We start from the raw sequence: 13,467 nt of genomic DNA, 5'->3' as shown, positions 1-13,467 counted from the left end.
GCTCTGTTCATACCAGAAATCTGACCAGGTATTCCACAGGTGACAAAGTAAGAATTATTTTCCTATGTCTCACAACTAGGAAAATATATCTCTTTGATTCCTCTTATCCCAGATTCCAAATAATATACAATTCCCAAATCTCTCGTTAATCATTAACAGGTGTATCACCATCATCTTGGCCGTTCTGCATTTTACCTGTTAATGGACAATGAAGTGCAGTGCTTTACAGCTGAGATGGCATTAGATTTTGTAAATACTCCGAGCTAACATGAGCGCATGAGAAATGTGATATGGGCTGTAAGCATGCGTGCAGGCTGTTGTATCATCTGTATTTTCATATGTGTGATGTAGTGCCTCTTGGCTGAGATGCTAAATACTTATGTGATGGGATGGTTGAAAGTTACTATTCCTACCGTCAGTCTTAAGTGGAACGCGAATGCAAATGATCTTCTCATACTCGGTAAAGAGTATCTTAGAGAGGTTTCTTGAGAGTGCGAGATGCTTTCCTTTTCAGAGGAAAATTTTAGAGGTGAAATACCCTAGTTGATGCCTTATCTGTTTGGGGTTTTTTCCCCCAAGAGGAAAAACTTCCCAGATGAACATGTGTGTTGACTTTAGGTGACGTGTGCGGTGTCAGTGTGTGCGCTCTTTGTTTAACCCAGCGGCCTAGTCTGGTGAAGGTTGAGTAGCTTCAATGGCAGATAAAGTGAACAGCAGTTCTGGTTTCATTTGCCTTTCTTGATGCCGCCGAGGAATGCCACATGACATGGTACAACCAGGGGAAATAGCATGTTCAGAGAGGAAAACTCTGTGTTCTGTTCCAGAACACCTATTGCAGCCATGATGCCTGTTGCAAACGTGATGCCTGACGACACGCCGATGTTTGACCCAAATATTCTGCATGAACTTGACTGGAGCGAGAACACGACGACATTTTCTCCTGCTATTTCTCCTTTGGATCCAGGAGATGGCCTAGTTTTGAGACCACTTTGCACAGCTGATTTAAATCGAGGTAGAATCCTGTTTAATGATCATCACCAACGAAAGTTGGGTGCTGAACTGGATAACATATATTTCTGCATGATCTCTCAATAGATTAGGATTGGTCATTTTATCTGGTTTGGGTTATTTTTATCAGTACGGAATTTGAGCACTTGGCACCATGGGTTGGTGCTGTGTTGGGTGACCCCCAAAATTAGCTTTACTGTTTTAATAACCTCAAAGCCAATCTTAAAATTCAAGTCAAATCAAACCTTTCAAATAATCCACAGCTCCCTATTCACCACAGCTTTAGAGAGGGAGTACAGTTGTTCATACCGTTCCCTTTAATATTAAAACAATGCAATCCAGCATATTATTCTTAGTGCATGGAGACTTCCGCAGTTCTGTAACTTGGATAAAAGGGTTCTTCTGAACATACAGCGTAATATCACTTAATTTCAGGCTTCTGCTTTTCTTTCTTGACTGTATGCTTCTCTGCACTCAAGCTGCAGTTGGCTCCTTGATGCATTAGCTGATCCTTCAGCATTGCTCAAGGCGGGAGTTTGGTTTTAAGATTACAGTTTAGTTCTATAATATGCAGAGCGCAGGCTTTTGCATACAGCTGAACTGGATGGTGCCATGGGGATATTAACTCTCCAAACAGCCGTGTCGGGTCTTTCTGTGCTTTTTGGAGCTAATTGTGTGTCTCTGTCCCTCACTGAGGCTGGTTGTTGGTTTTTTCCCTCCCCTTCTTTTATAACAGGCTTTTTTAAGGTTCTGGGTCAGCTGACTGAAACTGGAGTTGCAAGCCCAGAGCAGTTTATCAGTGAGTATATCATCATTTCTTGGCATTTCCATAGACATTGCTGCAGAGGATAGTGATGCTGACAGCAAAGCTCCTTGGGTGTGAGGCTCCCGACTGCCTGATGCCAGAGGGATTTACTAATTCAATTCCCCTGAGGCAGCCTTTGGCACTCAGTGTTGGATCCAGTCGCAGCTATCCCAAAGGGCTTCTTGGCTGGGACAGGCCTAAATTGTATACTTGCTTTTGAGACTGAGCTTTAGATACTTGGCAGAAAGGACTATTGGGTGATGGCTTGTTTGGGCTGAGTTATTGCAGCACTGGTAGCGAGGCAGAGGCTTGCATTTGATCACAGCTCGACAGCGTCCTGAGCTTGCTTCGCTGGTTTAACTGAGGTGTAAGAAAACTTAGAGGTGCTGCTGCCTTCATCGTAGTGCCCATCTGCAGACAGTCTGGGGAAGGAGGATTCTCTTGGCTTCTGAGGAAAAGGCATTTGTTTAATTTCTGCTTTTTCCTGCTTCTGTCTGGTTGGTCTGACTCGGAGGCTTTCAGGTTCTGGGGTCTCGGGTGCATCTTCCATGTGATCCTGAACCGCGCAGTGATCTGCATTCAGAATCTGTTGCAAGTGTTAGACTTCATAGCAATTTATTCTGAGATTAACGGTGACTGTTCCGCTGTCCGTCTGCTCCCACAGAAACCTTTGAGCACATGAAGAGATCTGGAGATTACTACGTTACTGTCGTAGAAGACACAAATCTTGGACAGATTGTTGCTACGGCAACGCTGGTTATAGAACATAAGTTCACTCACTCCTGTGCAAAGGTATATTCTCTCGCTGCAGCTGTGAAGTGAGGAGGAAGAGCCTGTCCCCAGGCTCCATGCATGTTATTTTTGTGGTGTTACTGTGTGATGAAGTACCTTCTGCTGAGTTGGTGACAAAGGCATTTTCAAAATATCTCCATCCTTGGGTGGGAGAAAAAGAGTAAAAGGCAGCTTTGGGTTTTCTTAAGGAAAAAGAGCAATTTGATGTCTGTCCCGTTATCCCTCCCAGCGAGCTTTCAAACTAGTCAGACTTGGTTCTGATGGAGCAGATGGCTGAGGATCTCACTGCTGCGGAGTCCCAGCCAGACGTGTGAGAACAGGGAGCTAGAGAGATACAAACCCCTCGGCGGGGAAGGGCTGTGGTGGGACTGCAGCTCCTGCGGGGTGCGGGAAGGGGCATTATGAGCGTGTTGACCACGGGAGGAGTTGTATCTAAATAGAGAGCAGAAAATCCAAGCGTGAAATGGAGCGCAGTAGGGAAACGAATGTAACAGTGTTCTGTTCGACTAATGCACGTCTGTATTTTCACAGAGAGGAAGGATAGAAGATGTCGTCGTAAGCGGGGAGTGCAGAGGAAAGCAGCTTGGTAAACTGTAAGTATTTCACCACCTTTGCCATTCAACAGCGGGCAGGCAGCAAGCCCTCACCCAGTTGGTTTCTGTCCCCCCACCGTAACCACGCTGATGGGTGCTAGCAAACAAGCTGGCAAAAATCGCTCGCCTGACCTCTGAGAGCAGGGTTTTGGCTCCGCAGGTTAGCTGCGGGGCAGATCCTCCCCAGCCAGACACGTGGAAAGGATTTAGCCAGAAGGTACCACTAGCTGGCGAGTGTGAACTGCGGTTCTCCTAACAGTAACATAAAATTGTCTGCAAGACACTGGTACTTTGTTCTTTTTTTTTTTTTTTTGGAGGGAGGAGGATAGCAACTGGGGGATAGCAACTGTCCTGTGTAGTGCAGGAAAACGCAGAGCGCTGTAAAACTTCAGTATTGTAGGTCTGGTAACTTCAGCTAGTTGAATGTTAATTGATCCAGTGTTCAGGGCCGTTTCATTTAACTGTTGGGTTTCTGTCTTTTTCAGATTAACGTCCACCCTTACATTGCTAAGTAAGAGACTGAACTGTTACAAAATTACACTTGAGTGTCTGCCAAAAAATGTGGATTTCTATAAGAAGTTTGGCTATTTGGTATCTGAAGAAAACTACATGTTTCAACGGTTCTTTAATTAAGAACTTCTAGTCTTTTTTTTTTGTTGTTTTTGAAAAGACTGTTGGTGGAGGAGCTTGTGCTACAAACATTCTCTTCGTGGAAAATTTATATAGTTTATTGCTGCAAATATAATAATCCCTATAAATAATGAATATCAAATGTGTAAATCCTGCAAAAAAAAAAATTACTGACATTTTAGAAGGGTCCTTTGGGTTAGGAAATAAGCTCTTAGAACTAATTTTTACTACTGTTCAGTCTAAGTGAAGCTTTTTTGTTCTAGCTGAGTTACAAAGGACTCTTGTTAAAGGGATGGTTTTTAACCAAAGGTATATATTTTTAATCTCAAATTTTTTCTTGCATTGTATTTTTCTAAAGGTTTGTGCTTCTTTTCTTGGTAGCCAAAGTACAGCTCGCAGGATTGTGCTCCTGTCTGTACTTGACGGAAGGATGACGTAGCTCGGGTAGGGGTGATGCTTCTCTCGTGCAGAATTAGCGATACAGAATGGGCATTTGTTCTGTTCTTTCCACGAAACCTCACTGAAGTGCTGTTGATGTTAGCGCACCTAAAGTTTTATAGGCACTATTTTCCAAAACTGAATTTGTTACTGTTTGTGCGGGTAGGGGAGGATCCTTACAGGCTATGCTAAAGCTGATGTGTCGAGTCTAAAAATAGATGTGTACTTCTCACTGCAGGGGTCCTGCACTTTAGCTGATAACTTACTTTGTTTTCAGGATAATTACTTGTTTTCTGACAAAAATAAAATTAAAAAAAAAAAGGTTTGCGACAGGGCAAAGGTAACTGGGAAACGGGAATGTCTGACAGAATACACCCCACCTTGAGTGGGGCTCTGGCTAGCACTCAAAGGGAATGTGACTTGGGATTGGCAGCAATGCCGGCAGAGTCACCTCAAGGCACCAGCCAGCTCACTGAACTTGAACTCCCGAGGGCCAGGTGGGCTGCTGTTTTGCTGGTAGTGGCTTATGCCTATGGCATAGCGATCCCCATTCCTGGTCCCAAGGGAACATTGCTGCTTTGGAGCATCCCTCTTGCTGCAAGATTGGATACATGATTTTAGCACTTTTGCCAGTGATGGCAAGCAAATAATGTACAAAGCCCTGGTTTCAACAGTAGCGTTTTGTGCGAAGAGTGACAAATCCTACATCTATGAATAGGGCATTAGAAATACATGAAGGTTCGTACAGAACAGCCAGTCTTCTTTGTGAACAGTTAGGCCTTACAAAATGTTCTTTCATTGTGGTGTGGAGAGCTACTTTAAGCTGTGGTGAGGGTTCTATTTAATGTTCCTGATGGTACTCCACTCAATATAGTGTTTCCTTGGTGATGTCTGTTTTATTTATTGATTATTTTTAAAAAAAAAAATCTTTAAGCTGAATAAATGAAGACTGCCAAATATATCTACCTGGTCTGTTTTTCACATTGCTGTGTTGTGCCTCGCAGTAGGTATGCAGAGTAAGCATGTACCTGTTGTCCTTCCAAACAGTACCACCTGCTGCAAATGCCTCTCTTTTCCTTTCCCTAGCCTGAAAAGAACACTTTTTGAGACTCTGTATTCATTTTAAGCATGTGTCCGATGTACATCTGTATCTCTGCCAGTACGACTTCTATGCAGCGAGTGTTCAAAGGATGTTCTCGGCTTCTTCTGGTGGTGGAGCCTTTGCCTGCAGGCGCAAATCCCAGCCCGTGTACCTCTCCTGCAACCAGAGGTAAGCATCCTGACAGCTCGATGGCTTACAGACATGGACACAAGCCCAGGGCTGTTAGGACCACTGAGAAAGCATGTCTCAGAGCCAGGCTGAAGTCTCTGACCCACTCATGCAGCCTTGCAGTTAGGCCTGGGGTACCCCCTTTTCTTAGGGGTGTTTGCCCCTGAGGGAGAGCTGGGCTTCTCGCAGATGTGCTCTGCTGACAGAAGATCAAAGTGGCTTGAGCCCCAACTCTGAACTAAGTGTATAAAATCAGCTACTGATTTATGCTGGGGCCCAAATGACAGCAGTGGATTTTCTTGCCTTTCAGAGTTTTAATTAAATTCTGAATTTCCACTACTTTAAAGTGGATTATTTGAATTCTGTGATACTTATCTGCACCATCTAAATAGCTCCAGGCCCTCATTAAGAGTTAATGAAAAGATTAGTGCAAGTGAGGAGCAGGTGATTGTGTACCCAGTTTAGATCATTGTAAAACAAATGAATTTGGTTGAAAGCTTGGTTTTGTGGCTGTATGACAATGCCTCTGCTGGGAGGAATCCAGCTCATCAGCATCCCTTTAGCTTTGAAGTGCTCTTTGTTCTCTACCAGAAGTGACATTCCCAACCTTGGCAGACTACCATCCCTATGGAAACAGCACTTACAGCAGCTCTGCCTTGCAAGAGGGAAGGTGATATCACCTGCTGTGTCATGCTTGATTAACGGCTAGGCTGTTGGGAATTCCTCTAGAGGAATTCCAGGCTCAGTGCACCCTCAGCAAGTTTGCAGATAACACCAAGCTGAGTGGTGCAGTTGACATGCCTGAGGGACAGGATGCCATCCAGAGGGACCTGGACAAGCTCAAGGAATGGGCCTCGGTGAACCTCATGAGGTTCAACAAGGTCAAGTGCAGGGTCCTGCACCTGGGTTGGGGCAACCCTGGGTATCAGTACAGGCTGGGGGTGAAGGGATGGAGACCAGCCCTGCCCAGAAGGATGTGAGGGTACTGGTGGCTGAAAAGCTGGACGTGAGCCAGCAATGTGCGCTTGCAGTCCAGAAGGCCAACTGTGTCCTGGGCTACACCCAAAGCAGTGTGGCCAGCAGGGTGAGGGAAGGGATTCTGCCCCATGCTGGTGAGACCCCCCCAGAGTGCTGTGTCCAGCTCTGGAGCCCTTGGCTCAAGAGAGATATGCACCTGTTGGAGCGGGGCCAGAGGAGGCCCCAGCAACGCTCCAAGGGCTGGAACAGCTCTGCTGGGAGGACAGGCTGGGGGAGGCTGGGGGGCGTCTGCTGGAGCAGAGAAGGCTCCGGGGAGACCTTCCTGCAGCCTGCCAGGACTTAAAGGGGACTTATAAGAAAGATGGGGACAGATTTTTTAGCAGGGCCTGTAGTGATAGGACAAGGGGTAACAGTTTTCAACTAAAAGAGGGCAGATTCAGACTAGACCTAAGGAAGACATTTTTCACACTGAGGGTGGTAAAACCCTGGCCCAGGTTGCCCAGAGAGGTGGTAGATGCCCCATCCCTGCAAACATTCCAGGTCAGGTTGGACGGGGCTCTGAGCAACCTGATTGAGTTGAAGAGGTCTTTGCTCATGGCAGGGGGTTGGACTGGGTGGCCTCTAAAGGTCCCTTCCAACCCAAACCATTCTGTGATTCTATGAAAGTGCTGCGGGTATGAGCTGCAGGGCAGAAACTGGCCTGTTACCAGCAAGGGTGCTGGGAGTGCACTGAACATACTCTGCAACCTGTGGGCTGGTGCTATAGAGCTGATACTACCCAGACTAGCGACTTAATTACAAATGCCACTGTGGTTTCAGGCATGCCCCAGCCCACTGGAAGAACACCTAGTATGCAGGTATATGTATTTTAAACTGTCACAGTCCACAGAAACCAAGAAAATGCCACAAACAACAGCATTTAACAGCAAGAGGTGGTATTAAAACACCTTAAACCAAAGGTATGTAACCCCAGAAAGCAAACAGTAATTGAAGTAGCTTACTGCCAGTGGGTAAAAGAAGTTTAAAACAAAAGGCTTAATACTAGATATATGAGGAAAACTAATCTCAGAATCCCTTAGGATCTGAGAGGCTGTTATTTGCAAGGCAGCAGGCAGACCAACCAGAATTACTATGTATAGAAGGCATCAGCAGAGGGTAATGGCATGAAAAAAATAAGATTGGTGGAAATTCCTTAGTCTTGAAGCTTGTTAGTTTGTGAAACCATCTCCCCGGGAAAGCACCAGCACCTCAATGAGATAACAGAACCAGACTACACATGAACAACCCTTTGTGGCAGGGCATAGTTAGATGAGTCAACAGTGTTCTTCCATCTGTGTTTCATCTGTACCCCTTCCCAAGGGACCCCAAGGCAGCTGAAATAGCCATTTTATGCAGAAGTTCTGGTTCCCATCCTTGTTTCATCAGAAGCTTGTAGCTGCCAGCATTTGGTGAGCAGCACAAGAGACACAGACATCCACAAACCCTACCGCTGCCTCATGGGCTAAGTGGTGAAACATCCGAGAATGTATTTCCCAACAGCCCCAGAAGCATTCTTTTTAAAAGAGTCAGTTAACAGCACACAGTAAACCCCGGAACTGCAAAACCAGTGCTGCATGCTTAGCCAGTCAGCTTAACACCTACAAGTTGTAGTTCTTAAGGAGATAGCAGTAACACTTTCTTTTTTCAAGCTCAAAATTTCCTAACTAAGGCATCATACATTTCTGAAAGATTTTTTTTCTGAAGGATGTGCACTGCTCCATCACTGATGTTGGTGGCAGAGGACAGAAAGCAGTAAAGGGAAAGCACTGCGCTCCAAGGCCTTCACATTCCACAGGAGGAGAGGTTATTAGGCTCAGGTGTCCTGGCTCAGCTAAAAGCCCTGACTTACTGCAGGAGGATTTCCTCCTCAGGTGTCACCAACATCTGTTCTAGCAGCATGCTTTAACCCAGGCAGCAGTTTTCAAACCAAAGTTTGCTAATTACTTGTAAGAGGTTGCTAAGTAGCCTTGACAGGCCAAGAGCTCAGTCTTGCTCTGTAGGGGCTGCCCCTCAGCAAGCCTTCTGGGGAGCTGCAAGACAAGAGGATCAGTGACAAGCAAAGATGAGCCAGTCCCAGGTGTGGTCAACAAAATGAGGCAGAACTCCTACAAAGTAAACAGGCTCTTACAAAGTAAACAAGCTGCTGGACCTTCCACCAGCAAAAGGCAGCATCAGAAGAGATCTTCACAGTACAAAATGGCTCCACAGTTTAGATTCATGCCTTCAAACTGCCTTGACAATTCTCAACTTGAAAACTTTAAAGCACTGGTAAGTGCATGGCCTTAATTGTCTCTGATACTTTAGAAGAGCTGAGGTGAATCCTTTAGGTCTTGATACTATTACAGCCAGTGCTTTGGACCTCAGTTTTCAAAGACCAACTCAAATTTTACCTCAGATGATGCAACTATTGCCTTACAAAGGGAACTATTCCTTCAATATCAGTTTGAAGATGCATTATTCTAGTAGACAAATGGACCATACCAGCTTGTTCAACTTGTTAAATCGACCTATAACTAATTTAACAAGCAACTTTTTAATGCTAGCTGAAAGAATTCAGTCTTGATGTGTCTAAAATTGGTAGCTGCCCTCTGTATTAATTTAGCACATTACTATTTTATTAATTAACCAGTACTGTTAAACTTGCATAAAAAAAGTAGAGATTTTTAGAACAGTACTTTCTCTTAAATTGATCTCAGAGTGTAAAGCTCAAAACAGTTCAGTATATAATGAGGTTTTATAACAAGGTAAAGAGTTAATACTGATTAGATCACTGCTGTTGCTCAATTGCCATTAGTGCATACTGCAGGTTGTAAAGCACATTTCTACAAGCATGACCATAATACATACTGAGAACAAGGTGAGTTTTAGCAAACTTTTTCTTTACTAAAGTCTCTTGTTATAAATTACACAAATAACTTTATAAACAAATCCCCCCAGCTTGCATTTTGTTTAAAGTAATAACTTTATATCATACAAATAAAGAAATTTCAAGTATGAAAAGTGCATTATTGCAATAATACCTCTTTGCAAGTCCAAAAATCTTGGTTTAGAATAAAACTGTAAAGTGTAAAAAAGGAGTAAAACAATCAGTGCCATCTATTCATTCAAGAAGTCCAACATCTTAAAAATGATGCTTAGTGTGTTGCAGAGGCAGATTTACATCTGAAAGCAACATGTAATTGAAAATAAGCTATGTGTGTTCATCATTTTGCATTATTAGTTCTTTTTCCCTAGTTTTCTTCACCTTTCTTGGTAGGAATCGACAATACAAACAGTGCTGTACTCAGATATTATCCGTTCTGTGCTGCTGCCACTTGCATGGTTCCAAGTTCTTCATCTTCTTCATGCATTCGCTTTAAACTTCCTGCAAAAGGAAAGAGGAAGGAGAATACATCTAAAAACACCAGCTCTAGTAATGCACAGCTGTGAGGATGACTACAGGGCAGTTATTATGGTCTTTCTGCAGGGACTCTACCCTTTGAAGACAGCTTTTGGGACAGCCAGCTGCTAACAGCACTCTTCTTCCCTTGCACCTCTCCACATGAAAATTTCCTAGAACCACCATTTTTTTCATTCCCTTTACCTCTCTCCCCAAACTCCATTTTCACTGACCTTTAGCAGGGGTTGCTACTGGCACACCTCTGTATGATTAAGGTAACATTTTTTACATGCTCTAATCCCATTATCTGTTTAAAGGCACAGAAAAACCTTTTTTCAGAGCAACTGCCTTAATTTTAAGGGCAGCAGTTATGTCACGAACAGTGGCTGCTTCCAACCTATTGCTCTTGAGTCCTGTAGGGAACTTGGGGTTTTGAAGGACAGGGAGAGGCAGGGCCCTTCTCCATTATGTCATGGAAGCGCAGACAACAACACAGCAAAGTCCAACCGTAGGAGAACAGAATATTGAAGTACTGCATTACTGAAGTTTGAACATAGCTTGCACACCAACTGCAGCCATGTCCTTCCCAAAAGTTTGAGATTCACTGCTGCTGGGGGTTTAGTCAGTATGAAAGTCAGCTCACAATAGCAGGTAAGACAGGCAGCATCACACACAACAGGAGAGGCTTCTGACCTGTAGTACCAGGCGGAACTGAGAGGGATCTCTCCAACTGCAGTGGTGACATCATCTGGATGGTTAATTTTGCTAGATAGATGGCTTCATATTCCTGAAAAAGTTTAGTAATACATATTACTATTAATTTGGCATAATGCTTTGTAAAGATGAGAAGGACTAATTCAGAGAGTTCACTAGGATGGACTAGAGAATATCTTATAGTAAGGCAGAGATTTTAGAGGGGAGTTCTGTCATTCGCGTCAGAGCAACAAAAACTGTCAGGAAGACAGAGCAAAAGAAAACTTAAAGGATGACAAGGTGTGGCTTTAAGGAAGAGAGTAAACTTCATTAAAAAGAATTCTGTGAGAATGTTCACAGAACTCAGTGTTTCCAGAAGGCAATTCAGACAGTAGGAACAAACCAAACATAGAATACAGTAGCTTTAGAGATTTGTTACAAGGGCAAACCATACATGGCCTTGAAGTTGCATTTTAGTGACATGTCACACTTTCAGTGCTACACCGCAACTCCTCACAGGAGTTACTTAAAAAAAAAAAACACAACAAAAAATCCCCCCACAAACTCAGGAGATATTCAGTCATCTTGCTGCTAGCCACCTAAGTGATAGCAGAGACGCTGCAAATCTGTTTCAACATACTGTCCTAATGTTTGCCCACCATTCACCCAGTAGACTCCTGGAATATGAGAAAGCAACTTCATGATACCGCTGTTTGCCGTTTCAGACTTCTGAATTTCATCACCTATGAACTCATCACTGATGTGTGCCACAATATTCACTTTGCAGTTTCCTTAGCCACCAATTAAGCTGTTTCAGAGCCTCTAAATCACTGCACAAACCAGGATTTTTATTTTTCCTCCATTCCTGGATTTGCTTTGTCTAAAGCTTAAGTCTAATGAACTACGGTTCCCACTCATCTGCCTCCCAAGCTCTACTATGGCTTCTGACATTTACTTGAAGCATACTTAGGCTTTTACGTTTTTAAGCATTTACAGTATAAGTAGAAACAGCTGTTTTGCAGGAAAAGGATTCATCAAATGGCTTGAGTTATGACCAGAAAAAAGGAGAAAGTCACCTGAAGTTGATGGACAAATCCAGCATTAGGATTAATACAGAATCTTCTTTCTTGAACATATGTAAATGCATCCCTTAACAAGAGGAGAGAGAAAATACTTCAGTGGAAAACAGACTGTAACAAAAGTCTCTATGGTTGCAGGAGTCTTTCTTCCAATTATCAGTTCTGCAGAAATGTACAGCCTCTAAATGCTCCTCAGAACTGGTTGGTATAACTGAAATTGTTTGGACAACATAGGAAGCAGTAGTTGTAAAAATACTATTTGCCCACACCCGACTCCAGCTTTCAGCTTGCTGGCCTGTTTTCACCACAGTACATAGAACAGCCTCTTGGGGCCTGTCCTGTAGTTCTAGGTAGGCTGGTATCCTGTTCCCATTAGCAGCAGGTACCTGCTTCATCTTAAGGAAAGGATGTAAGCAAGCCTGCAGTGAAGTGAAACGGAATTATCTGCCTCATGTAAAGTCTTCACTCAATCTCAGTAGGTAACAACTGGCTTATGTGTCAATACATGACTGTTTATGTTCCCTCCAAAATTATTATTCACTTGAATTAAAAAACAAAGACCTACAGATGTATCAGACTAAGAAATCTGTACTACAATACTTTCTCACTTCAGCCTTTTCAGACAAATGGTTAACTACACAGCCACGCTCTGTTCTTACCTGTACTTCACCCCAAATGTTTCCATTATGTATGCAATAACTAAGGCAGCACTGAAAAGAAACAAAAAAAAAGTAAAATAGATTCCCATAGTCTAAAAAAAAAAACCAACCCAAATTAATAAGCAGAATGGAGAGTTTCCTACCTTCTAGAAATCCCTGCATTTCCATGGACAAGAACTTTTCCTGAGAAGGAAAAAAACCCAAACAACAAACAAACCATACTTGTATAGACTAAAGAAAATTCTTTGAAGTGTAGTTTTTCTCTGTTATGGAGAACTCCACCATAGCAAGGTACATCCTAAGAATAATAGGTGTGCCTCACTTCACTCTAGATTACTAACTATACTCTGTCCATTACTGCCCTGGGATACGGAAGCATGGATTCCTGCTCCTCTGAGGATATTGAGTAACAGAACCTGCATTCCAGGACCACAATGCAGATTTAAGGCCCTACTTTAGAGAGGAGACAAAAAACTCCCCCTCATGTGCAGAACACAGTTGTGTTTAAAGTGAAAAAACAGGTATACAGAGAGGCTTGTTTTCCAGTCGGAGCCAAAAGGAAAGAAGAACACTTTGCTCTGAACTTGTATAATAAAGTTCAAGTCAAGCACAATAAAACCCCAAATGTAAGTAAGTTTCATACTTAAGAGCCTCTAATACATACCACTAAAAGTTAGCTTTAAAGCTTTAACAACAGTGCATTAGTAAAGGAAGGAAAAAAGTTAATAGGACTTTACCTCCACTTTGTAAACTTCCATCAATAAATTCTTTAGTCTAAAAAGAAAAAAAAAATTACAAGACTCAAAGTTTCAGATTACTGTAAATGTTACTGCTACTTGCATTTAAATTTGGTAGAATTTTTGTATCAGTCTTTATATACAGTGACAATAATGTACTCTGTTTATACAGACTTAGATATCACTTCAACTGGACATTGCTATTTCTTTTAGATTCTTAACTATCCATAAAATTGTCAGTGAAAAACTCGTGCGAAGCAAGGAACAAAAAAGCATAAAAATCCAGTATATGTGTGCCTTTTATAATCATTATGTCACATGTTATGCCACTATAATAAAAAGTAACTTCCAAACATGTTTGCTTAAC

General features: G+C 42.8%; 2 protein-coding genes across 2 annotated transcripts in view; one reads left to right on the top strand and one right to left on the bottom strand.

Moving 5' to 3' along the window:
* Nucleotides 1–816: 816 nt before the first annotated feature.
* On the top strand, nucleotides 817–4,344 carry GNPNAT1 (glucosamine-phosphate N-acetyltransferase 1). Its single transcript, XM_010295396.1, has 5 exons — nucleotides 817–1,012; nucleotides 1,745–1,807; nucleotides 2,478–2,605; nucleotides 3,137–3,198; nucleotides 3,684–4,344. The coding sequence occupies exons 1-5, from the start codon at nucleotides 841–843 to the stop codon at nucleotides 3,829–3,831; spliced, it is 573 nt and encodes a 190-aa protein (XP_010293698.1). The 5' UTR covers nucleotides 817–840; the 3' UTR covers nucleotides 3,832–4,344.
* Nucleotides 4,345–9,477: 5,133 nt separating this feature from the next.
* Nucleotides 9,478–13,467, bottom strand: part of STYX (serine/threonine/tyrosine interacting protein) — a 10,829-nt gene continuing 6,839 nt past the window's right edge. The window contains exons 6-11 of the mRNA XM_010295395.1: nucleotides 13,101–13,137; nucleotides 12,507–12,546; nucleotides 12,364–12,414; nucleotides 11,702–11,774; nucleotides 10,626–10,719; nucleotides 9,478–9,917 (exon numbers count right to left, since the gene is read on the bottom strand). Of these exons, the coding sequence (XP_010293697.1) occupies nucleotides 9,844–9,917; nucleotides 10,626–10,719; nucleotides 11,702–11,774; nucleotides 12,364–12,414; nucleotides 12,507–12,546; nucleotides 13,101–13,137 (369 nt within the window). The 3' untranslated portion in view covers nucleotides 9,478–9,843. The remainder of the gene's footprint in view (nucleotides 9,918–10,625; nucleotides 10,720–11,701; nucleotides 11,775–12,363; nucleotides 12,415–12,506; nucleotides 12,547–13,100; nucleotides 13,138–13,467) is intronic.

Source organism: Phaethon lepturus, unplaced genomic scaffold (assembly GCF_000687285.1).
Source record: "Phaethon lepturus isolate BGI_N335 unplaced genomic scaffold, ASM68728v1 scaffold31829, whole genome shotgun sequence".
Lineage (NCBI taxonomy): Eukaryota > Metazoa > Chordata > Aves > Phaethontiformes > Phaethontidae > Phaethon > Phaethon lepturus.
This window is presented reverse-complemented; position numbering and strand designations above follow the sequence as displayed.